The 27,478-nt window shown below is 42.6% G+C and overlaps 1 protein-coding gene across 1 annotated transcript in view; it reads right to left on the reverse strand.

The window, feature by feature from the left end:
• Window positions 1-1,749: 1,749 nt before the first annotated feature.
• Window positions 1,750-27,478, reverse strand: part of GPC3 (glypican 3) — a 452,688-nt gene continuing 426,959 nt past the window's right edge. Inside the window, exon 8 of the mRNA XM_019019454.4 lies at window positions 1,750-2,294. Coding sequence (XP_018874999.1) covers window positions 2,125-2,294 — 170 coding nt within the window. The 3' untranslated portion in view covers window positions 1,750-2,124. The remainder of the gene's footprint in view (window positions 2,295-27,478) is intronic.

The following is a 27,478-nucleotide window of genomic DNA, read 5'->3' on the forward strand; positions in this document are numbered from 1 at the left end:
CCCAAAGTTTCTTACAAACCCCATTCAAATGCACAAAGAATGATGGTTTAAAAACAAAGACAACTGGCTTCTTTCTCTTTCAGGTCTTACCCACCATTACAAATCATTGAGATCACATTAACACATACAACTGATTGTAGTCTTAACTTCGATAAAACTAACCAAAGGAAACGCTAAACCAAATATTTCCAATTTGTGTTTGTGAGCATTTCTGCAAAGGATGAAGATGGATATTGGAAAATTGTGCTCTGCAGGGGACAGAAGTATGTTGGTGACAGCAGGAGAAGGGGTACAATAAGTTGTGAGAAATTACACATTTTGCTTCCCACATGGTGACCCCCTGCCATGGGACCGAAATCGGAGATCCTGACTAGGACCACCTCGTAGAATCAAAGGGAACTTCCCCGTCCATTCCTTGACCTTTGCTCACACCCCTTCAGTGCATCTCACCCTCTCTTTCTTATATTTATCAGGTGGAAGTTGAGTCCGCCCCCTTTAGAAAGAATCAATGTCTCTATTGACCTGACCTGGCAACAGGGCAATGTGCTAAGCATTATACACATTACAAAAATGGCAGGGTGGTTATTCCTGGGATCCCTCGGCAGCAGAATGTCTGAGTATCACCTAACATAAGTGCCATTATTATTGCAATGTCGTATGTGTAAAAAACAGATTTTTTTTTTTGAGACAGAGTCTCACTCTGTCATCCAGGCTGGAGTGCAATGGCATGATCTCAGCTCACTGCAACCTCTGCCTCCCAGGTTCAAGTGATTCTCCTGCCTCAGCCTCCTGAGTAGCTGGGATTACAGGCACCCGCCACCACACCTGGCTAAATTTTTTGTATTTTTAGTACAGACGGGGTTTTGCCATGTTGGCCAGGCTGGTCTCAAACTCCTGACCTCAAATGATCCACCCACCTCAGCCTCCCAAAGTGTTGGGATTATAGGCGTGAGCCACCACACCCTGCAAAAAACAGATTTTGAGTAATAATACTGGGCCTATGGTTGATGAAAAGCCAGTGCTGTAATTACTACTGGTGTCAGACCTTCAGTTCCATGAGAGCAGGGCTCAGTTCTGTTTTGTTTTCCACTGTCTCCAGCATCTGGTACAGTACCTGAAACCCAACAAGTATGCAAAACCTACTCATTGAATAAATGAATGTTGAAGAAGCTCACCTGAGGCCGAGTGAGAGTTGCTCTCTATAAATCATGGGTTTGCTGATGACACCTTCTGCAACCTGACCCAAAGCAACGGCTGCCCATGCTATGTGGCAGCCCCTGTGGAGACAGGCAACACAGCAAGCCTGAGACAGCAGCAAAGAAGCTGGGGAGTGATTTCTTTGCACTGTTTGGGCTCACCTGTCTTGATTTGGGAGAAGGGAGAAGATGAATGGTGTAACTGTACCTGATTTACATAGAGGATTCCTGTTTGGGCAAAGCATTTTTGGCAAAGTAAAAGTTGTAAAGAGAGACCAGACCAGGTAACTCTTTTGAGATACCTTCGGTTTCATAGACAAGATACTCCAACCCAAGGTTTCGAAATGAAGATTGTGGATTGCGAGAGAGTGGCTCTTTCTTATTGGTTCTTGGAGTCAGGATTGATTTCCACCCAGAAGGAAGGCAGGGAGGTGGGTTTCAAGGAACCTGCTGGGGCCTGATAAGAATATGTTGGATAGAAAGTTTAGTGAGAAGGAAAAAAAGCATTGCGCAGTCACCATAGACGACGGTTTGCAAAAAAAGGGCCAATACATTTTTATTTGAGCAATTTATTTTTTTTTCAAAGAAATCCATGCAAAGAGAGAACAATAGAAAGGGAGGGAGTGAGAGAGAGAGAAAGACATGGTAACCATGTTCTAGCAGCCAAACATAGGAGAATAATTTGGCACAACTTGATGGGTTTTTTTCTTTGCAAAAGGACAATCTATATGCTACCACTAAAATGTATCTTCCTCCAAAAGATACCATTCGATTTTCGAAAACATAACACATGGTTAGTCCTCTACTTCATGGCTGGAGGAGGTATACAGGATAACAAAAAAAATAGAAAAAAATAAGAAAGTGGTTCCCTTTATCGAGGAAGACCACAGGGTGCTGTAGGGCAGCACATGTGCTGGGCACCAGGCAGTCAGTGCACCAGGAAGAAGAAGCACACCACCGAGATGGCCATGCTGGTGAGAAGCTTCAGCGGGGAATGAACGTTCCCGAGGTTGTGAAAGGTGCTTATCTCGTTGTCCTTTGGAGTCGCCTGCTGATTGTTTCCAGGCGCATCATCCACATCCAGATCATAGGCCAGTTCTGTCAATCAAAAGAGAAGGATTTGAAATGCAAGTCTACCCATAGCCTCAGTATAACACTATCCACAGCTCGAGCATGTGTCTGGACCACTGGAAAGCCTCAGCTTTGATTCCCTTTTTTGGGGGGGAGAAAAAGGCCACTGTGAGATGGGAAAAAGAAGGATATGTGGGGGTGGGAGGTGGGGAGAGGGGAGGCAGTGGAAGGAGCCAGCCAGAAGTGCTCCTTCCAGAGATCACAGCAAGCAGGAGTGGGGAGTGAACAGGCTGCACCCCACTCCCCTTTGGCTGCATCCACATTGTAGGGTGCACGCTAGCCCTTTGCAACATCTCCTCCCAGGCAAGGTTTTGCTTGAAGGGCATTTTCACCAGATCTTATGGGTATCAAAACGTAAGATTCCATGTGGGTGACTATACCATGTGGTTGTGTTCTTGTGTGTATGTGTGCTGGTGGGGAGGGGGTGCTGTGGGTTCCCAGTGTACCTTTCTTAGGCCCTGCACCTTATATACATTTCCTTGTCCTGGGAGCTTTCCCTTAATTAGGGTTGAGGATAGGTAGTTTGCTGTTGAAAGTTGTTTTATTTTCCCAAATAATTCTCCTTTTATCTATAAGGTCTTTTCATTTCCCCCTAAAAACAATCCTCGCAAAAAAGCAAAATTGATCAAAGCATAGATTTAAACTGATACCAAGTGAATGGGAGTAAGGAGAGGCTAATGGGTAAGAGCCTTTCATTCTTTGACTGCCTAGCATTTATGATATATGTTCATGATTCTGAAAAGAAATCAGGGTGTTATTTAGCTTGTCCTAAAGCAAAGGTGGCCCCAGAAGGCAAATCTAAGGAAGACAGTGGTTTATCAGGAAATTCAAGATGGCTGACCCTGGCCAAGGGCTCAATATCTTTCACATTTGCTTTTCCAGATTTAGAGATCAAATCTACTCTCTTGGCTCTTCTAGACTCTGTTGCCAATGTTGCTATTTCAATATCTTGTGAAGGTGATATGATGTGAGCAACTTCACCAGCCAGCTGTCTGGTAGCCAAGGGAGCTAGAAAGATCCTTTGGGACACTGAGATGCCCGGCAACAGGCACAGAGGAAATGACTGGGATTCTACAGAGGGAAGGAAGGAAGAGGAAGGAAGAGCTTCTCTTACAGGGGATGAAACACTCAATAAGTCACAAGAAGAAAGTGTGGGGACTCAGCTGGTCCAGTACAGAGCAGGGCCCAGGACCAAGGCTCTGCTAAGGCTAGCACTGGTTAGGGCAGGCAGCAAGGTCAAAGTGATCAAAGCCAGGGAGTCTAATTTCACAGACTAACATACTAATTTCCAAAAGGTCTATTGCAATCTATATTGCCACCAGCAATGATGAGAGAAACAATTTTACGGCACCTCCATTGAAAAAAGATATTTTTTGCTAATATAAGGCGACATCTCAACGTTTCTTTAATTTTCAGGGATTTGATTACTAGTGCAGACAAACTTTTCCTATGTTTTAGTTTACTAATTATATTTCTCAATGTGTAGTAGTTTATACCTTTTGCCTTTTTATCTAGTGGGTATTGATATTTTTCATATTCATTTTAATAATATATATTTTGTTGAACTTTTGCCTATATTTTATACAAATATTTTCTCCATTTTGTTATTAACTATAACTATTTTCATGGCTGTAGAAAGAAATAATGTCCTAAGGTTTAAGATATATGAATCTGGTTACATTTTACTCATTTAAAAGCAGAGAGTTTTTCTTCCTGAGTACTCGTAATAATTCAAATCAAATTTGCCAGGAAACTCTCTTACCCAGGGAGAAGCAATTGAGCAGACTACAATCTAGATTCCCTCCCTTCCAAAATAAATACCTACAAACAAAATAAAAAGAGAAAAAGAACAAAGAGCAATGCTCTACTTGGAAATCAGACCTCTTTCTTTGAAAGGTGAACTATGCAGGGTGCACAGAGAAGGCCGAGGTCAGCTGTCAGTCGGCAAGGATAGCACAGGCTTAGGTCACGATCGGGTTTCACCAAAGTGGAGAGCACATATGGCTAGATCTGTTGAAAGCCCAGCCTTGGTTCTCACAGCAACTTCTCAACTTAAATGAAGAGGAGTATTTTTAGGGTTGACCTGAATGAGAGCACTCTCAGCATTGCTTTCAGATTCCTTTTCTGGATAGTGCCCCTTGCCCAACATCAAGCTGAAACAATATCTATTAATGTCACTACTCAGCTCCTACACTGTTTCTTTCTTCAAATCATCTGCTAACTTTCAACAGTTTTGTTTACTGTAGTAGTTATGGCAAACCCAGAAGTTTTGTTAAATCCAGTTGTGTCTAATTTTTTTTTTTTTTTTGCCAGTAAAGACCTCTTCTGATTTTGTTTTTTGTTTTGTTTTTTTGAGACAGGGTCTTTCTGTGTCGCCCAGGCTGCAGTATAGTGGTGCGATCATGGCTCAATGCAGCCTCGATTTCCAGGGCTCAAGCAATCCTCCCACATTGGCCTCCCAAGTAGCTGGGGCCATGGAAAAACCCCGTCTCTAGAAAAAAACAAACAAACAAATAATAGTCAGGCATGTGCCACCCTGCCTGGCTATTATTTGTATTTTTATTTTTATTTTCTAGAGACGGGGTTTTGCCATGTTGTCCAGGCTGGTCTCAAACTCCTGAGCTCAAGCGATCTGACCACCTCGGCCTCCCAAAATTCTGGAATTACAAGCGTGAGCCACCGTGCCTGGCCTTCTTTTGCTATTTCTATCTCTTGGGCCCTGTATTTTTTAATTATAGTAATGACCCCCAACTACTGAGTCCTCACTGTAGGCCAGGCACTGTGTTAAACTATTTCTGTACATTATTTCATTGAATTTAACCATCCCCACGATGTTATAAGGTAGGTATTATAATTCCCATTTTACTGGAGAGGAAGCTCAAGCTCAGGTTAATTATTTTGCCCATATTTACACAGCTGGTATGGGGTAGAGGAGCTATTTGAGTCCAGGTCTGACTCTAAACCTCAAATAAAGCTATACTGCCTCTTGAAAAATTCTATATACCAAATAAACTACAGTAATTAAGTAGTAATGGATTCTTCTTGAAAACAAACTCCATTAGTGAAATACACAGTGCCAAAGAGAACTTCCAAACAGCATGAGAGCAAAGTCACTGTTTGCACATAAAATTGACCACATACTTGATTAAGTAGCCTTGTTAAACTTTTCGAAATCCTGAAAAGAGCTCTGGCTTGGGAATGGGAATTATCATATCAGTTCTATTTCCCTGAAGAAATCAACAATGATGGCCAAAGCCATTAGATACCCCAACCACAAAGGTGGCCAAGTCTTCTACCTCCAAAAGGCCCCCAGGAATATTCAGAACGCTATCTCCCTGTGTTACATAAGCTATGGCTGCAGGTTTCCTGAGGCTCTTCATTCAGCAGTAGCAAAAGTTTATCAACCAATTCCATAGCCAGGCACCTGTGGCTTATAATTGATGGGAATCCCAGCAAAGCCACTGTACGCTTGGGCCACCATCATGAACATTAGAGATAAAGGGAATAGCTTAGCACAATAATGAAGCATTATGGAGACAGAGGAAATAGGATTTTTGGTGAAAGATAAATACAGACATTTCTGGACAGGGGAAATGTAATCCAATTTAATTCAACAAACAAAACTAGCCTATGATGTCTCAAGCATCACAGTTGAGGGTTAGAGAAAGACTTACTGTCTGCCTTCATGAGCCCCCTCACTGGCAAGGGAAATTGATCAAGAGACAATTCAACTAGCTACGTGGCAGAAAGTAGAAAGGGCTCAGTTAAAGGCACAAGCAAAACACCTCGGGGATAGAAGAGAAAGAGATAAAAATTCCAAATAGAAAGATCTGGGAAGACTTCTTAAAACAATTGGGATATCCCACTACTGGGTATCTACCCAAAGGAAAAGAAGTCATTCTATGAAAAAGACACATGAACACGCATGGTTATAGCAGCTCAATTTGCAATTGCAAAAATATGGATCCAGCCTAAGTGCCCATCAACCAACAAGTGGATAAAGAAAATGTGGTATACATACACCATGTAACACTACTCAGCCATAAAAATGAATGAAATAATGTCTTTTGCAGCAACTTGGATGGAGCCGGAGGCCATTATTCTAAGGGAAGTAACTCAGGAATGGAAAACCAAATATCGTATGTTTTCACTTATAAGTGGGAGCTAAGCTATGAGGACACAAAGGCATAAGAATGACATAATAGACACTGGGGACTCAGGGGACAGAGTGGGAGTGAGGTGAGGGATAAAAGACTACATATTGGGTACAGTGTATACTGCTTGGATGATAGGTGCACTAAAATCTGAAAATTCTCCACTAAAGAACTCATCCATGTAACTAAACAACATCTGTACCCAAAAACTATTGAAATAAAAATAAAAAATAATAAAATTAAGAATAATTGGGACATAATCTACACCATGAAGGATGGACAGAATTATGGCAGGGGCTGAATGAATGGTTATTCCAGGCAGAGGGTGCAGCCTGACCAAAATCACCAAGCTCAGAGAATGTCTATGAGGCATATTCAGAAGCAGCAAGTAGCCTCCATGGTAGGAGGAGCCACAGAATGGACATTGTTGTGGTGTGTGTGTGTGTGTGTGTGTGTGTGTGTGTGTGTGTGTGTACTGTGGGGGAAGAGGTGGTGGGAGATGAAAGGTAAGGCGGAGGGACAAGTAAGAGCCAAATCATGGTGGATTAGGAAAGTAAAACTATTCTGTGAGCAACAGGGAGCCACTGAAGGTTTTGAAGTAAACAAACAACACAATCTGATTGTGTTTTTTAGAAAGATGATTGTTAACACTGTGGAAGACAGCTCTAAGAGGGAGAGATTTGTCAGACATCTTGTGTTGAAATAAACAAGAAGCCTGTGGGAATAGTACCTGGGGATCAGCCAGTAGCAAAGTTAAAAAACAAACAAACAAACAAACAAAAAACCCTACAAAGTGGCTAAATCTACATCAAACCAGAAACTTCTCAGTTTGCTACAAACCAGATGTATTATGAGAATCACCACAAACCATTCTCTTTTCAATCATTCATATCTTTATGTTTATCAGTGATTTTCCAGAACGTATTTTTGCTGTATTAGGTACATATTATAAAATGCACATAAATTGTTTCTATCTTGATCATCAGTGAGAACCTTTTGGGCCAGCAAGGAGATTTTCATGCTAAATCCAAAAATCTGTTTCTATTTGTAATCAGTTTAACTATGCCCAAAGGGTAGACTCAACATCTGTACTAATTACACATTCAGCCCCTGACTATCATTTCGCCTTCATGTCCTTTGTGTTGTAGATTAGATAATTTTTTTTAAAATAATTGTCAGTCATTAAGGTCTGCATTTTTTTGTGTGTTGAAAAGTTTTTCTGTATTGAGAAAAGCAATAAATAGAGAGCCCTCCATCTTTGGTTATTCAGCGTCTCCTAGCAGAGTCCCTAGGAGGCTGGTCTTAAATTCCTGGCCTCAAGTGATCCTGTGCATCCTGGCAGTCTGGAGCCCTGGATTCCAAGCCTAGTTTAGCTACTGACTTATTATCTCACCTTAGACAAGTCATTTCCTTCTTTTCTGGGCCTCAGTTGCCCCATCTGGTAAATCAAAGTGTTGAACTGGATGACCTCTAAGTTTCCTTCTAGTTTTATTTCTCTCTGATTCCAAGGCTCTTGCAGCCCAGTGAGGGACATAGCCTGTAATCATTCTTCCACCTACAGCAGCCAAGGTGGCTGTCCCTGACAGGGCCTCCATAAGCAAGTCAGGTCAATCAGTTGCTTCCCTTGGGATGTTTCTCTGGTGATATTCATCAGCTACCAAATTCTGAATTCTCTTTTTTTCTTGAGCTGTTTTTTAATCTTGGATGAGAGATCCTGGCTATAAACACATCCATGCTGGATTGTTTCTGTTTTGCTTTTAAACTCTGGCATAACAACTTCCATTGGAGGCAGTACACACAGAGCTTTGGGGGAGAAGTTGCTGGACCTGGGGTGCATCAAGCAGGCATGGATAGGCATGCACAGGGGGATCTGGGAGCCAGGAAGACAAGCCTTTGGGTCCTTACAAAGCTACTGGAGTCTTCAGCACATAATAGGAAGCAAATGCTCACCCTCTGAGGGTGTGGGCTTCAAGGAGGATAATGCATTGCTATGAGGGCTTCACCCATACCAACAGGAAGACTTCACAGGGCAGACTGAAAGAAGTGCTGCTATCAAAATGCCAGGAGAGAAAACGCTACTGCTGAGCCAAGCATGGGGGTTTCTTACTTGCCAAGCTTGCATCAGCAGATGGCTTCAATCTGGCCCTAATATAGCAACAGAGCAATACTGCTATCTCTGTGTTTTGCATTTGCTGTGTACAGTTGGCCTCCAAGACATGCATACCCCTCAGGACATTGCTTGGCAACCCCCAGAGGCTGAAGCTGGGGGAAATCTCTGGAGAAATCACATTCATTGCAATACTGCTCACTCTGCTGCCTGTTCCCACAGGAGCCACTGGGCTCTGCCATTCGCTCTTGAATCCAAAACAGACCCTGGTTTCCTTGTTCTCCCTTCAGCACAACCCTCTTTCCTGCCACCTCAATACCTCCTCTTTTGCCAACTTTTAGATGTGAAATGACTAGACTTTAAAGCAGAAGAAAATGACTTTTCAAATGACCCTTGGGTCTCTGGGAGTCTAGATTTTCTTCTTCATAGATCAGATGAGGAGGACAAGGAATACTTGAGACCTCTGGTTTTTAACTGGTCTAATGGGACTTCTTTTGGGAATGGGCTCATTTAACAATCTGCCTTTTTTTTAGACAGTCTCGCCGTGTCACCCAGGCTGGAGTGCAGTGGCGTGATCTTGGCTCACTGCAACCTCCACCTCCAGAGTTCAAGTGATTCTTGTGCCTCAGCCTCCTGAGTAGCTGGGATTACAAATACATACCACCACTCCTGGATTATTTTTGTATATTTCATAGAGACAGGGTTTCACCATGTTGTCCAGGCTGGTCTTGAACTCCTGAGCTCAAGCGATCTGCCTGCCTTGGCCTCCCAAAGTGCTTGGATTACAGGTGTGAGCCACCACACCTGGCCCACAATCTGCCTTTCTGACAAACAAATGAATTGCTAATTTTGCCCACTAAATGACAGTAACACCTGGGAATAATCCAATGGCCTCTCCTAGAAGAGGGTTTGGGCAATGAGATGTCCTCTTCATTTCTTATGGCTCATTCCAGCTTGCAAACATCTTTAGTTACAACAATAGGATGTTGAAAGAATATAATGAATTTTTCCCATTAGCTGAGGCATGGCCTCTCTTATTATAGGCCTCTGTTTCTCAATCTGGAGTATGTGTATCTTCAGATTACACTGCAGTGGGTTGTAGGTACATGAAGCCATCACATGCTTCTTCCTAGGGAATTAGGGGGAAAGCACACTTTTTTATACTAAAATATGCAAGGCTAATCATGGAGCAGAAATGTATTAGTTACAAGCTCACTGAAGACTTCATCAGACATTTCCTGTTTAGCAGGTTATGTCTCAAATCCTCAGGAGTAGGGATCACTCACCCTTCTCTGACGTAGTGGGGGGATTTAGGTAGAAAAATCTTAAAAACACTGTTAGAGGTTGGGCACGGTAGCTTACACCTTGTAATCCCAGGATTCTGGTAGGCCAAGGGGGATGGGTCACTTGAGCCCAGGAGTTTGAAACCAGCCTTGGCAACATGGTGAAACTTTGTTTCTACAAAAAACAGAAAAGTTAGCTGGGCATGGTGGCGTGTGCTTGTAGTTCCAGCTACTTGGGAGGCTGACGTGGGATGATTGCTTGAGTTCAGGAGGTTGAGGCTGCAGTGAGCTGTGATTGTGCCACTGCACTACAGCCTGGGTGATAGAGTAAGACCCTGTTACAAACAAACAAACAAAAAACAACCCCAGCACTGTTAGGCAACTTGGGTCACCTGGGCTTTGTCAACTACCACGCTGGACCTTCTGACTCACAAATTCCTGATGAGTGACTTAATGTAGTCTTTTCTATGGCAACTTCCTTGTTACGAGGGAAACATCACAGTGATTGTCCTTAACTAGGGCTCAGACTGCTTCCTTTTTCTAACACAAATGTTTCCAGGGGGTTTCAACCACCAGCTATGCTTCACTATTATATGTAGCCATTAAGAAAGAAATAAAAAAGTCATATGGGCCACCACTTACTTACATACTTACTATTTATAGAGATGGGGTCTCACTCTGTTTCCCAGTGCAGTGGCATAGTCATGGCTCACAGCAGCCTTGAATACCTGGACTCAAGCAATCCTGCCACCTCAGCCTCCCAAGTAGCTGGGACCACAGGCGTGTGCCACCACGTCTGGCTAATTTTTTTATTTTTATTTTTTGTAGAGACAGGGTCTTGCTCTGTTGCCCAGGCTGGTCTTAAACTCCTGGCCTCAAATTATCCTCCTTCCTCAGCCTCCAAAGTGCTAGGATTACAGGCGTGAGCCACTGTGCCCGGCCTACCATAGTTATTTAGGCACATCATGAGTCAAACCATATTCCCAGGAACAGAACAACCCCATCCTGGAAGCACTGACAGTATGTGTGGGTAATGTGGGTGGTGGCTCTCTTCCACCAGCCCCAGCATTCTCACCACCTTCCCCAGCAGTGTCATGACCACTCCTCTGATGTCTACAGGTCATTCTTGCCTGAGGCTGCCTAACAGCTCCACAGAGATCGAAGCTCATCAGAGCCTTTACTTCCCACAGGAAAGGTTATCTCATTCCCATGGGAAATGATGGGCCTAACAGTCAGTAGAAGAAGAGGAGCTGAGGACAGAGACACTGTACAGCAAGGGCCAGGGAAGAAGATCAAGATAACTGATCTAGAGAAGGCAAGGGATGGGAAACACTTTAAAGAGGGGTGGGTTAACACGGTGAAATGTTGTGTAGGGGTCAAGAAAAGTAAAGACTGAAAGGAAGCCACTGTAGATGTTAAAGAAGGTTATGGGTGATTTTTGAAAGATGTTTCAGTAGGATTGTTGGGTAAGAAACCAGATGTAGCCATGGTGCCTGCCTGTAGTCCCAGCTACTTGGGTTGCTGAGGTGGGAGGCCAGGAGTTCAAGACTGTAGTGCACTATGATTACACCTATGAATAGCCACTGTATTCCAGTCTGGGCAACACAGCAAGACCCATCTCTTAAAAAAAGACAGTGAGTAGTGAGTTAAGGAGAGAGGGGGAGCTAATGTGGATTCTCTGAGAAGTCTGAGAGTGAGTGAAATGAGGCATTTGCCACCCTGACTGTGCCTGGGGTGCATGGCAGTGCTGTTAGTGCCACAACACCTCACCAGTCTGTACAACCAAGTTTTGTTAGACGGTGCCTCTAGAATTCCAAAGCAAAATGGCATTTTAAAATACTATATTCTTGCTGTTGTTGATGCATAAACAACCTGTAACCAGATACTCAAACAGATACTTGTATGCCAATGTTCATTGCATTGTATTCCTAATAGCCAAAAGGTGGAAAGAACCTAAGTGTCCATCAACAGATGAATGGAGACACAAAATGTGGTACATCCATTCAATGGACTATTAGCCAAAAAAAAAGAGGAATGATTTACTGATAAATGGCACCACATGAATGAACCTTGAGCGAGACTCTGTCTCATAAATAAACAAACAAGCAAACAAACGGGGATGTCAATTTCTAAAGGTTGACAAACACTGATAGGACTTTAACTACTTCTAATATGTTGGTGGCCCTAAATTCTCCACAAGGTAGTCATTTCTCTAACTTATCTCCTCTTGCTGTTAGTTTTTAGTTGCACCAAACACATATTGAAATTAGCCTGCATTCTAGAATAACACAGAAACTTATGCTGGAATTCTTCAGCTTGTCCAATTTTCAGCCCTTACAAGTTCTGAGACATTAAGGTTATTATTACTTAAATGTTCCTCACTTTCTTTTGTGTCATTCCAGGTCAGCCAAAAGAATTATTTTCCATAATGATATGTATACACCTCTTCTACCTAGCTGAACAACAACTTAATATACACATTAAGAAGGATGTGGAATAGCCAAGATTAAAAAAAAAAAAACTTAAAAAAAACCATTATAGTAAGTGAAACAAGCCAGTCACAAAATGCCATATAGTATATAATTCCATTTATATGAAATGTCCAGCATAAACAAATAGAGAGAGAGAGAAAGTAGATTAGCGATTGCCAGCGGCTGGGGGTAGGGGAAGGGTGAGTTACAGCTTAAAAGTTACAGAGTTTCTTTTTGGGATGATGAAATATTTTGGAAATAGTGGTGATGGTTGCACAACATTGTGAATGAAATTAACACCACTGAACTGTATATTTTAAAATGGTTCAAATGTGAAGAAAGGGGAACCCTTGTACACTGTTGGTAGAGATGTAAACAACCACTATGGAGAACAGTTTGGAGGTTCCTCAAAAAACAAAAAATAAAACAACCATATGATCCAGCAATCCTACTGCTAGGTATATACTCAAAAGAAAGCGAATCAGTATATCGAAGAGATATCTGTACTTCCAGGTTTGTTGTAGCACTATTCACAATAGCCCAGCTTTGGAAGTAACCTAAGTGTGCATCAATAGATGAATGGATAAAGAAAATGTGGTATGTATACACAGTGGAGTACTATTCAGCTATAAAAAAGAATGAGATCCTATCATTTGCAACAACGTGGATGGAATTGGAGGCCATTATGTTGAGTGAAATAAGCCAGGCACAGAAAGACAAAAGTTGCATGTTCTCACTCATATGTGGGAGCTAAAAAATAGATCTCATGAAGGTAGATTGGTGGTTACCAGAGGCTGGGAAGGGGAGAAGCAGGAGGGATGAAGGAGAAAAAAAGAATACAAATGTATTTATTACCACTGAACTGCACACTCAAAATTAATAAAGATAGCAAAGTATATATGTATATTTTACCTCAATAAAAAATAAAAATTGGTTAAAATAGTAAAGTTTACATTCTATATATTTTGCCATAATTTAAAGAAAAAAAAACATACACTAGAAACCAAGAGATAACAGCATCTGGGGATGCTCCCTAGTTCCTAAGGGGAGTGCACTACTACTCTGGTATCTTACCTTGTAGAGGTGTCTGTGTGTGAATATACCTGATACCAAAGCATCCATGCCAAATGGTACTCGTCTGTGCTTTGAAAGCAAGTTAAGTTGTGCAAAAGAATGAAGATGAATGGATATTTGAGTGCTACCCTGGAATAGCAGATATAGATAGCTCTTCAATTGGGAATGGGGAAGAGGGTAATTTTCACCAAGAATTTTAATCTGAGGCTGCATTATTATTATTATTATTATTATCATCGTTATCATCATTATTTTGAGACAGGGTCTGGCTCTGTTGCCCAGGCTGGAATGCAGTGGTGTTATCGTAGCTCACTGCAACCTCTGTCTCCCAGGCTCAAGCCATCCTCCTTCCTCCGCCTATAGGACTAAGATGCACATCACCACACCCGGCTAATTTTTGTATTTTTAGTACAGACATGGTTTCACCATGTTGTCCAGGCTGGTCTTGAACTCCTGAGCTCAAGCCATATGCTTGCCTCAGCCTCCCAAAGTGCTGCGATTACAGGCGTGAGCCACCACTCCCAGGCATGAGGCTGCATTTTTTTAAGAGACACTTTTATACATTCTCAGGAAACTTACATTTGCTTTTGTAACTCATACAAAGGCTGCTACGCTGAAACTGTTAAAAAAAAAAAGTAAATGAAAGCATACACTCTGTCCTTATAACATTTTCAAAAGTTATTTAATCATTTAGATTCACAAAGCTCTGTTTGCAATATACATTTCAGGCATGATGCAGCTACAGAGGTATGCATCATTGGGCTTTGAGCACACAGAGGAAAAACACAAAATGTCACTTATTGTAGCCAAATCCAATTGCTGGTGAGGGGTTATGGGAGTGAGGGAGTGGCCTTGCAGTCCCTCGGAGCCCAAGTATATCAGGGCTTCATCAGTGTATCAGGGTTTTAGATATACTTGGATGGGAAAACCCCAAATCAGGTAACCTTACATTTTTAATCAGCCACAATGGATCTTACAAAATAAATAAATAAATAAATAAATGGACCTGAGAACTAAAATGCATGCAATGTCCTGGCAATGCCCAACAGCCAAGAAAGGTACTCATACAATAGCCAAGGGGTCAAAATGGCTCAAGGCCCTGAAAACACCCTATCCAGTAATCAACAGCAGGCAGGTATCCTTATACATGAAAGATGAATAGCCTCCCTAAGTTATTCCATTTGAATTTGTTCTTCAAATACTCTCTGAGTATGAAATCTCTCCCTCATTGATATGGTTTGGCTGTGTCCCTACCCAAATCTCATCTTGAATTCCCAAGGGTTGTGGGAAGGACCCGGTGGGAGGTAATTGAATCACGGGGGCAGGTCTTTCCTGTGCTTTTCTCGTGATAATGAATAAGTCTCATGAGATCTGATGGTTTTAAAAATGGGAGTCTCCCTGCACAAGCTCTCTTTTTGCCTGCCGCCATCCACATAAGATGTGACTTGCTCCTCCTTGCCTTCCATCATTATTGTGAGGCCTCCCCAGTCATGTGGAACTGTAAGTCCATTAAGTCTCTTTTCTTTTTGTAAATTGCCCAGGCTCAGGCATGTCTTTATCAGCAGCATAAAAATGGACTAATACACTCATCATCAATGGGATTTGGAGAATTGAGACTCATTTTCCCTCAATTTACTCGGAAGCACACACTGTCATCCTGGCTCCATCCTCCTCTCTTCCCACCTTTGGACCTGCATGTCAGCGAGTGCCCATTCTCACATTCACACAGGTGCCATCTCTTTTGATGCTGTCCATTTCTCCTCTTTCCTTCAGCTTCCCCACCACCGCCACCCACAGTCCTCAATGCCTTAGCCACATAAGAGCCATTCCTCTCCAGGGGCCCATTGCCATCCAGGAAGAAAGAATGTTCCATTCTGTGATAGCTGGAACCAGAGAAAACCCTTTTCCTGAAACATATGTTGGAACACATTTCTCTCTTCCTCAAAATCCTTTGATGGCTCCCTACTGCATGTGGGATAGAGTCCTAATTCCTGAGCATGGCATCCATGAGCCTCCCCAGCTCATCTTGCTTTCCAATTTCAACTGCCCATATATTTCTCCAAGTGCCATATGCTGCAGTCATACCACCCCATTCACCATTTGCTGAAAATGCCGAGCACTCTGGAGTTCCCATGTCTTTCTTCATGCTATTCCCTCAGCCTGGAATGGCCTCTCTCTCTCTCTCTCTCCCTCCCTCCCCCCTCTTTATCTCTCTCTCTCCTTCTCCCCTTCTCCCTCTCTTCTTTCTCTCCCTCCATCCTTTCCCCCCTCCTGTCTCTCCTCCCCTCTCTCTCTCTTTACCATCCTCCCTCTCTCTCTTTACCTTCCTCCCTCTCTCTCCCTCCCTCTCTGTCCTTCTTTTTCTCCTTCCCTCCCTCTCTCTCTTCCTGTCTTCCCTCCCTCCTTCTCTCTTTCTATCCTTTTCTCTCTCTCCCCCTTTCTCTTTCTCTTTCTCTCCTTCCTCCCCCCTCTGTCTTTCTGTCTCCCACCTACCCTCTCTTTTCTATCCACAATTGTATCTTTCTGTTTGTTTGTTTTGTTTTTTTTTTAGACAGAGTTTCACTCTTGTTGCCCAGGCTGGAGTGCAATGGTGTGATCTCGGCTCATTGCAACCTCTGCCTCCCGGTTTCAAGAGATTCTCCTGCCTCAGCCTCCCAAGTAGCTGGGATTACAGGCATGCACCACTATGCCAGGCTAATTTTGTATTTTGAGTAGAGATGGGGTTTCACCATGTTGGCCAGGCTGGTCTCGAACTCTTGACCTCAGGTGATCTGCCTGTCTCGGCCTCCTAAAGTGCTGGGATTACAGGAGTGAGCCACTGTGACCAGCCCCACAATTGTATCTTTCAAGCCTCAACTTACATGATAGCCTCTTCCAGGAAGCCTTCCCTTCTCACTTCAACCCAAATAAATCACTTCTCTCTCTGAGTATTAATTGAATTGAACCTCTATTACAGTACTAATTTCCATCTGCCTCACAGTAGAGTTAGTCATTTCTATGTTCCTCTCCTGAACTAGACTGTGCTTCATTGAAGGAAGAAATTCACCTTATTCCCCTCTGTCACTCCCACACAGTGCTCGGCTAACACAAACACCTAAAAACATCAGTCATTCAGTTGAATGACTGAGTGAATGCAGGAATCAATGGCTGCATGAATGAACACACATCCCCACCCTACTGAGAATGTGCAGGTGAAGGGCTACCGCCTTACAAGACACCCTTCCCAAGGAGTTGATCTCTACTAACTGATGATTTCCTTACGAGAAGGAGCCACCACTGATCCATGAAGTCAAGAAAAATGCAGGGCCAGTGGTGGGTGGCTCAGGAAGCAAATGGCAGGGCTCAAGCCATGACCTCTAGATTCCAAGGTACTTCTGAGCAATACCCAGTCCTCATTACCCACAGCATCAGTTTACCACACTCAGTGTGGATGGAATCCACAAAGATTATGTTCTTATTCCCTTTTGCTGCCTGGAACTTGATGCTTTGCTATGTGAGCAGCTGACACATGCTGGCAATCTGTGTGCCATGCTGGGCAGGAAACAGGGTTTTTGATGAGTAGGTTCTATTCATTTCTTACTTGGAAGCTTCATGATTGTGTTCCCATACCTTTGACCCCTGTCCCAGCCTCACAATCTGCCCCCCACCCCACCCCACCCTTCGCCCTTGGCTACACCCTGCCCTTTCCATCACCACTGATTCTCAAGTGCAGGGACTGCTGGTGATTGAAGTTTCAGTGCCTGTCTCTGTGACATCAAAACACAGGCTCGTTAATGAAGTCCCTCGCTTGGCTGTAATAGTACAAAGCAGTAAGACTTCAATCCCTGCAGTCACACATGCCGGCACCCCTTTTCCCTTGCAGAGGGCTGCAGGATGCTTGCCAGGAAAATACAATTATGTGCTGGCACAGGAATAAATGTAATTCTTTAACCTAAAAGTTCTGTGTTTTCATTCCCCCTCCTTTCCATTTCTCTATTCACTTCTTTTTCTCTTTCCATTGCTCTTTAAACTAATTTCCTGTGTCCAATTATTCCCTTCTCTTCTGTCTAGTCCTTGTTCTAGTAAACAGTTTCTCCTGTCTCCATAATGCTCTTTTCCATAGCTGTAGGCAAAGGGCAACGTTGGAATCCTCTGATAGGTTTTGAATCTTAAAAATGATTTTCTGTTCCTCCCCACTTTGATTTAAACCTCTAGTCTGGGTTCCATTCCTTTTAGAAGAGATTCCAGTATCTCCTTCTTTAATTTTCCACCAGTTTCCATTCCCTTACTGTTCTCCTCTCAGCACCACTTCTGCCTGTCACCTCAGTTTCCCTCCTGTGCCCCTCTAGCTCCACAGACCTATTTATCTGATAATGCCTGCCTGTTTCCTGACCCCAGCACCTGCCTGCACCCTCTTTGTCATTCCTCTTCTCTCTTTCTTCATCTTAGATTCTTCTTGCCCCATAGCCATGCCATTTTAGTTAATGCTGATTCATGGCTTTGTCTTTCCCCTAAGGGGAAAATGATTTGGATTTAAAAGAAATTAAGAACTTTCTAATAACACAATCTGAAAACTGGACTTGAAAGAGAAAGAACTTTCTAATAATAAGTGCAATCTGGAAATTGCATAGGCTGGCCCTAGGCAGTGAGATCTATCTCTGGGAGGCAGTCTATGAGAGTTTGGACAGCCATTAGGTAGAGATGTCAGTGAAGGGATGCAAACATGGAATGAGGGGGTGAAGGTAAATAGCTTCTGATGACCCTTGCTAGCCCTAAGAGTCTAAGATTTCATTCAGGTCTTGAGAGGTCTCATGGCAGGGAAGAAGGGTGAAAGCATAAGGGTTAAAGTGACCTTTGCATTCCTCCCTTTGACACAGACACTGGAGAGAAATCTAAAGAGACTGCTTTGCATCCTTTTCAAAGAAAGGGACCAGCGTCTTTTGGAGACCATGACTCACTTAGGGAGGAGGGCTTTAAGTCAGTCAAGGAGTTATTGACCAAGACATAATTGTAGGGAAATAACCACGGACCTGCCTGGAGTGGGGAGAAAAAACCACATAATCTATCCAGCTTATTAAACTAGAGGTTAATCTCAGGGATAGTGTGAATACATATCAAGCAATACGAAATGCGCCTATACAGTAAAGATGGTCATATGAGGATACTGCCTATGGAGAAGATGGAGCAACCAACTCAGCAATTGTTTACATTGAATTTTTCTCCCTCCCAATAGGAAACTAATTTGCAGTTAGTAGATATTTTGCTCAATGCAATCACACAATGGCATCACTCAGGATCCAGAGGAAGAAAAGAAGAGGCATCAGGTGAAGAAAATTCAATTTGGGAACATGATTAGGACATAAGTTGGAAGGAACCAACAGGAAGGCAACTGAGGAGAAAAAGCTGGATGATCCTCATACAAATAGCTCTGCAGGCATTAGAACAAAGCAAGCAAGTGCAAAAGGAGGCCAGGAAAAGTAAAAAGATGCTAAGTGGCTCAAACTCACGGCTATAAAGATGTGAAAGGGAAAAAGGAAAATTCTACTACAAAGAGTGGCAGCCAGATCACTAAGCAGGACTATAATAAGCAGCAGGAAGATATTGAACCAAAATAAAAAGAAGATGCAATTGGCAAGAAACGAACACTTTAATTAAGTAGGACCATTGACAGCCCTGGTTCCTTACAACTAAGAAGGGGCAGAAGTTTTCCATTTTGTTTTTACCTAACTATAGAATACATCACATGTGCCCATTAACCAAGACAAATACATCGTGTGATTGGCCAAGTCGAATTAAGAAGGAAAATGGCTGAGAAGGACAGGCATCATAGAAGTGTCAGAAAATGAATGATGAGATTTCAGTATGAAATCTCACTTTCTGTAGGGCCAATAAGGAATCCATGTTTAAACACATTAAAATGAAATCAACAACAACAACCAAAACAGGTATAAATTGAGGCTTTATAGCCTGGCATCCTATTTTTTTTCTAGAAATATGTGCTAAAAATAAGAAATGATAAAAATAAGTAAAACAACTAATCTGCAATTATCCAGAGGAGGACAGGACATAGGTTGATAGTATCAGCTTGGTGAAAAGCAAATCGAACAATAAGCTAAATATTGATATTGCAATATAGGAGTGTTGAGGTGTAGCATCAGTAATCTCATAGACTCCCTGTCATTTTATTTCACAGGGCTTTTCCCAAACCATTTAGGAAGAGATCAGACTAGAAGTGCCCCTTGGAATAATAGTTTGCCCTAAACTAACTTTCAATGGATTCTTTTTTTCCATTTATATTTTTGACAACTTTATTAAGGCATAATTTAAAACAAAATTCATAAAATTCACCCATTTCAAGTACATTTCAAGCACAGAATTCAATAATTTTTAAATTTACTGAGGTGTGCAACTATCACTATAATCCAATTTTAGATCATTTTCATTAGCCCAATAAGATCCCTCACGCTAGTTTACAGTTAATTCCTCAATGGATTCTTTTCAGGGTTTCCATCCTGAGCTCTCTACAGCATTCAATACTACAGACTATCCTCTTTCTCTCTCTCTCTCTCTCTCTTTTTTTTTTTTTTTTTTTTTTTGAGATGGAGTCTTACTCTGTCGCCAGGCTGGAGTGCAGTGGCGCAATCTCGGCTCACTGCAACCTCCACCTCCCAGGTTTAAGTGATTCTCCTGCCTCAGCCCCCTGAGTAGCTGGGACTACAGGTGCGCACCACCATGCCCAGTTAATTTTTGTATTTTTAGTAGAGACGGGGTTTCACCATGTTGGCCAGGATGGTCTCGATCTCTTGACCTCATGATCCACCCACCTTGGCCTCCCAAAGTGCTAGGATTACAGGTGTGAGCCACTGTATCTGGCAATTTTTTTTTTTTTTTTAGAGATGGGGTCTCACTCTGTTGCCCAGGCTGGAGTGCAGTGATGCAATCATGGCTCATTGCAGCTGTTAGATACAGTGAGTTCTAGATTTCTCATCAAAGAATTAGTATGTCAGTATGTTCAGTTCTTTGTCCTGCATTTTAAAGTTTAACTTCCTTGTAGTTTCAGTAAACAACCTTTTCCACCGGTTTTAATCAGTAGTTCACATCTGTTCCCCTGGTCACCTGCTCCATCCTGACTCACCCTGGTCACCTGCTTTGACCTGAGTCACCCCTGGTCACCTGCTTTGACCTAAGTCACCTTTAGTTACCTGTTTCTAACCGTCCTTCCCACCAAACTACTCACCCTGCTGCTCTGGCTCATACCCCTGCTCTCTTTAAAATAGCCAATTGGAATTAGCTTAGACTGTGTGGTCCAACCCTAGCCAGTAGGGGAACGACACAGCAGTAGGGGCTACCAGCGTCAGGAATAAGAACCCCTTCCCCTCCCTTGTTCAGGTGTGCTCTTGCCATTACTCCCTTCATGAGTTGCACCCTTCTATAGAAGTAAAAATTGCCTTGCTGAGAAAATTAAATTTATTTTCGAGTGCTATTTCTTTGTGGCACTGAGGAACAAGCATTTTGTTTCTAACACAGCCTTGACCTCCTGGGCTCATATGATCCTCCTGTCTCAGCCTCTGGAGTAGCTGTATCTACAGGGACATGCCACTACACCCAGGTATTTTTTCTTTCTTTTTTTGAGAAAGAGTCTTACTCTATCACCCAGGTGGAGTGCAGTGATGCAAACATAGCTCACTGCAGCCTTGAACACCTGTGCTCAAGCAATCCTCCCACCTCAGCTTCCAAGTAGCTGGAACTATGGGCGCATGCCACCTGGCCAGGCTGGCCACTCCCTGTCTTGAAACTTGGTTCCCCCTTACACCACTTCCTTCTGGATGCTCCTCCTACTTCTCTGATCATTCTCAGATTCCTTTGCAGGCTCTTTTGCCTCTGCTCATTTCTTAAAGATGGATATTCTCTCATCTCTTCCTTGGCCTTCCACTCTTCTCATTTTACAAATCTTCCTAAATGCCCTCATCCATGTCCCTGATTCTGTTTATCGCTGAGGATTCTCAAATCTATCTCTAGCTCAGACATCTTTCTGAAGATCTAACTGCCCACTGGCCATTTCTACTTGGATGTCTCTCAGGCATTTCAGACTCAACATGCCACTGAAGGCTGGGTGTGGTGGCTCAAGCCTGTAATCCCAGCACTTTGGGAGGCCAAGGTGGGTGGATCCCTTGGGGCCAGAAGTTCAAGACCAGCCAGGCCAACATGGTGAAACCCTGTCTCTAATAAAAATACAAAAATTAGCCAGGTGTGGTGGCATGCACCTGTAGTCCTAGCTACTTGGGAGGCTGAGGCAGGAGAATCGCTTGAACCTGAGAGGCAGAGATTGCAGTGAGCCGAGACTGCGCCACTGCACTCCAGCCTGGGTGACAAGGCGAGACTCCATCTCAAAAAAAAATTAAAAAAAAAGCCACTGAAATGATGAATGCAGCAATGCAGCATTTCTATTTCTATTCCCTTAACTGCCCCTCCTCCCAGGTTCCCCTTTTTCAGTAAATGCTTCTACTGTTGCCCAATCCAGAAACCTGCCAGCCACCCCCAGATTCCTCCTCCTTTTTCATCCTCCAGCTGTAATTAATTACCCCATCCTGTAAATTCTGTTTCCTTGATATTTTGTGAACTCTTCTTTCAATTACCATTGTTTGCTACGGCTTAGATTATGTTCTTATAATTTCTCACCTGGACTATTGTGACAGCTCCCCTGTTTTGTCCCCTCTCAAATCATCCTCCCTGAACTCTTGATAGAGTTCTTTTATTTTGTTAATTTTAAAACTACTCAACATGTGAATACATTCTTGAAGCTAAAGATTCAAACAATGCCTAAGTATATAGAGTAACAAAAGAGAGCCCTCTTTCACCTCCCCCTCCTAGCACTATCCAAGAGTAATTACTGGTAAATGTATTTTCCATGAATATGCATACATAGGCTCAGACTGTAATGTAATGTCTTAGAAATCTCTGCCTGTTCATACATGTGGAACTACCTCTTTCTTTCTCATTACTGCAAGGAATTTCATAGTATTAATATAACACAATTAACCATTTTCCCACTGATGGGCATTTAGGTTGTTTCTCATTTCTCCCTGTATAAACAATGCTGTAGTGAATATCCTAGAACATACCACCTTTGGGTACATGGTGATTCCTACATGCCAAGGTCCTGGCATGTAGGAATGGAGGCTGTATGGGGGACAAGTTACAAGACGGAAGGTGGTACAGATTGGTTGGAGAAAAATATTTTGAGAAGGGACAGTAATGTTTTTTTTTTCTTAAAAATGATGTCAAAAAGATTATGTAGAGGAGGTTATCAAGGAAATATGACATTAAAGTTTTTGGGGGGTGGGGGGAGGGGGGAGGGATAACATTAGGAGATATACCTAATGTAAATGACGAGTTAATGGGTGCAGCACACCAACATGGCTCATGTATACATATGTAACAAACCTGCATGTTGTGCACATGTACCGTAGAACTTAAAGTATAATTTAAAAAAAAATAAAGATTTTGTTTTGAAATATCATCTTATAATGATATCACCCTAATGCAACTGCTATTAAAAAGTATTCATTTGAGGGGCCGGGCATGGTGGCTCATGCCTGTAATCCCAGCACTTTGGGAGGCCGAGGCGGGCGGATCATGAGGTCAGGAGATCGAGACCATCCTGGCTAACACAGTGAAACCCCGTCTCTACTAAAAATACAAAAAAATTAGCCAGGCGTGGTGGCGGGCGCCTGTAGTCCCAGCTACTCGGGAGGCTGAGGCAGGAGAATGGCGTGAACCTGGGAGGCGGAGTTTGCAGTGAGCCGAGATCGCGCCACTGCACTCCAGCCTGGGTGACAGAGCAAGACTCCGTCTCAAAAAAATAAAAAATAAAAATAAATAAATAAATAAAAATATTTATTTGAAACAAACAGTATTTTCAACATCTGATGAATCTGGCTGGGCACAACTGCTATAGAAGATGACCTGGGAGTCACAGTGGCTCACCACAGAATATGACTTGGCAATAGAGTGCTTTCATTAAAAAACAAAAACAAAAACAAAACAAAACAAAACAAAAAAACCCCAGCATGACACGAGGCTATATCAGTTGGATTATGGAGCAAATCCTAGTACGTGAGCTACCACTATGGTGCTTGGTTGAACCCATTTACAATGTTTCATTTTTATTTTCACAGTCTTAAGATGTTGAGAATACTTCTTTGAGAAAATAACCCAAATGATTTAAGAGGGTGGAGAATACATCTTTTGAGGAAGTGCTAAAGGAAATATAATTGTCTGGTGACCTTGGATTCACTTCCCAAAGTGGTGACATTTTGGACCTGAGACCCACTTGACCGAGAGTTTTTAATGCCAGCAGTAAATTCATTGCTCAGCCTGCAGATCCACAACTGCATAAGAAGCAGACAACAATATAAAGAGAAAATCAAAATGAGCAAACTGTAATTAGGTATGCAATGTCACCAGAGAATGCAATTTACTAAAGGGATTACCCTGATTAAAGATGCATTCCCCTTAAATAAAGATTTTTTTTTTCTCAATTGATTTGTCCCAAGTGGTTCTCCCTATGCCATGCAGAAATCTGGTCGGACAGCAATTTCTGGTTGTCTTTTTAATTTCTTTGCCAAGAGATTAGAGAAAGTAAGTTGAGCCTCTCAAGTCACTATAATTTCCTCACAAATGGAAGAAATATTTACAGAGGGCTATGGAGACAGATTATAGCTTAGGTCACCCAGGGGAGAAATGTGAAGCCCCCTTTTGACTAACAACAAGGTAAGTAACCTGCAAATGTTTTTTTTTTTCCTCAGTATGAAGCCTAAGACCAAGTTTAGGAGGCTTCCTTTTCAATTTGGGCTTTTTTTTTTTTCTTTGTCTCATTTTTCTCATGCTTTGGCCAGGCAGCATTTAGAGGGTGCAGGGCCCTGAGAACAGACTCAGACAGCATCCTTCGCCTTCCAGGCTCTCTCACCTACCTTCTTTATCTCACTACTTTTTCTTTTCCTTTCTCTATAGCTTCTTTCTCTAAAATCTCTTCTAACCCTTACAATTTGCTTTTTGGAGTATCTTTTTGGGGAAAGATAGGGTTGAAAACGTATCAAATTCTGGATGCTGATCTTTGTCACCATTACCTGAGGCCTGATGAAAACAGTTTGGTTTAAACGTGTCATCGGCCAGGTGCGGTGGCTCACGCCTGTAATCCCAGCACTTTGGGAGGCCTAGTGGGTGGATCACGAGGTCAGGAGTTCAAGACCAGCCTGGCCAAGATGGTGAAACCCTGTCTCTACTAAAAATACAAAAATTAGCCCGGCATGGTAGGAGGGCCTGCAATCCCAGCTACTCAGGAGGCTGAGGCAGGAGAATCGCTTGAATCCGGGAGGCGGAGGTTGCAGTGAGCCAAAGATCACACCACTGCACTGCAGCCTGGGCGACAGAGCAAGACTCTGTCTCAAAAATAAGTAAGTAAGTAAGTAAGTAAGTAAATAAATAAATAAATAAATAAATAAATAAATAAATATAAATGTGTCATCATGAATAAGCCCTTAAAGTGGATGAGGGGTGGGTGTGGCAGCCACAGGTGAAAGGAAGCGTTTATATTGAGTATGTTTAGTATAATGTAATTAATTCATTAATTTATGTAACATTTCTTTCTTTCTTTCTTTCTTTCTTTCTTTCTTTCTTTCTTTCTTTCTTTCTTTCTTTCTTTCTTTTTCTTTTGAGACAAAGTCTCACTCTGTCATCCATGCTGGAGTGCAGTGGTGTGATCTCAGCTCACTGCAACCTCTGCCTCACAGGCGTAAGCCACCATGTCCAGCCAATTTATGTAACATTTCTTGAGTGCTGAGAACATTTATGGATGTCCGAGGAACCAGCCGGCCAGGCACTGGGGACAGGAGAACCCATGGAGCCTGCCCTCAAGGGGCTCTCCATCTAGCAGGAGATTGACACATGGCATAGGTGTTAGGAGGGGCAGCGATGAACATAAATTGGGTACCTGTTGTTTGCTAGACACTGTGCCAGGTGCCATAGTGGGTACGGAGTTGAGGAAAACTCAGGAAATCTCAAGGAACTCTCTATCTTGTGGGGAAGATGGGGCAAGTACCAAAACCCCCTGTAGGCCAAAGTAGAATGTGATGAGTGCCACAAGAGAGGCATGAACAGAGTGCCATGGGGATTCTGAGCAGGGGCAGAGCCTGTGGAGTGTTCTGAGAAGAGAAACCTGGGAAAGACTGATCCATAGACCTTTCCTGCTGTGTCTATAAGCAGAGAAGACTTGATTATTTAGTATCAAACTTGTATAATACTAAATACTTGTACTCACTTCTCAAATGAGATAAGATATGTAAATAATACTTGTAAACTTTAACGTGCTCCTCAAGCGTAAGATGTTATTTTTTATTTGAGAAAGCCATTAACATTTCTGGAGAAACACTGCTCTGGAACCTAAGAAAATCTCTCATGCATTTTCACATCATCTACCCGCCCACCCTTTGATGTCCTTCCTTTCTCTCTGTCTCTCTGTGTCTCTGCTCCTGTCTCTTTCTCTTTCTCTCTCTCATCTCTCTTTTTCTCTCTCTAATCTTTATTGTTTGATGAGCCAAAGTATTCAGGGAAGAATCTGTGCTTTGGTCTTAGTCACTGACGGACAGGAATCCCAGGTCAATAACCCAGGGCCGGATGTTCGGAAGGTGTGGATTGCCGGCAGTGTCCTGTCACCCAAGGTTCACTGTCAATTCACTCAGGGCAATTTCCAATGGACCGCCTCACCCATATTCTATGTATCAGAGCATAGGCACGGTGGGGTGTAGCTGCTCTTCAAATGAAACCCTAAACCCTTTCAAACACTCGGCAATCTTTCTACCTTCTCAGCTTGTGAGGCTCTGAAGATTTCCCTGTGTACATTTTTCCAGCATGATGTGAGATGCCAGTTATTCAAGAGAGACTTAGGACAATGTCTTTAAAAAAAAGAGTTCCCTTTCCCCCTGGAGTTTTTGCCATTAACTGTTTGTAAGTTTATTTGCACATTTTATGAACTGAAGAGCAAATGTATTCCTACTATTAAAAAGTCCCTATTTTGGCCGGGCATGGTGGCTCACGCCTGTAATCCCAACACTTTGGGAGGCCGAGGCGGGTGGATCACCTGAGGTCAGGAGATCGAGACAAACTTGGTCAACATGGCAAAACCCCATCTGTACTAAAAATACAAAAATTAGCTGGGCGTGATGGCCCATGCCTGTAGTCCCATCTACTTGGGAGGCTGAGGCAGGAGAATTGCTTGAACTGGGGAGGTGGAGATTGCAGTGAGCTGAGATCATGCCACTGCCCTCCAAACTGGGCGACAGAGTGAGACTCCGTCTCAAAAAAAAAAAAAAAGTCCCTATTTCTTCATATATTGAAACATCACATTGTACTCCACAAATACATGCAATTATTATTTGCCAATTAAAAATAAAATTTAAAAAATCTTGGATGGGTTTCTTTGCCTGTCCCAATTATTGAAATGAACACAATTAAAAGCCAGACAGAGATCATCAAAGAGGTCAGATGCAATGAGGTAAGGGAGTGACATATCCTCTGTCTCATATTCTCTCTCATTCCTGCTAAAAGAAAGAAAAGCGAAAGGCCTGTCTTACTGAGGAAGTAAAGACATACACCTCTTTTCAAAGCGTTTCTGACAGAGAGAGAGGTGCTACCGTGCTGCCCATCATCAACCTCCAACTTGCTTCACTACCTTCCCCCTCCATCACTTATTTTAAAATACCAACTCACCTTAGCTGAGAAGCACATTGGTACTGTAGTGATGGGAAGGTTTTATCCAAAAGATTGGTAAACAGAAGCTATCAGCTTGAATTACTAAAATTAGCAAGGCTAATGCCATGTCACTATTCAAAACAGTGCCAATTTGGAATTTCTTAATGGCCTCAGGAGAGGGAGTCTTTATACATCCTACAATCTCTCTTCATTCTTACCTAAATTCCTTCTCATAGATGTTGTGAATGGCCTGTTTTGTAGCCAACACAAACTTTGTCCACTAAAATAATGCAAGGAACTCAGAATGAAAAGAGATTAGCTGTTCCTGGCTCCT

Source organism: Gorilla gorilla, chromosome X (assembly GCF_029281585.2).
Source record: "Gorilla gorilla gorilla isolate KB3781 chromosome X, NHGRI_mGorGor1-v2.1_pri, whole genome shotgun sequence".
NCBI classification, from domain to species: Eukaryota; Metazoa; Chordata; class Mammalia; order Primates; family Hominidae; genus Gorilla; species Gorilla gorilla.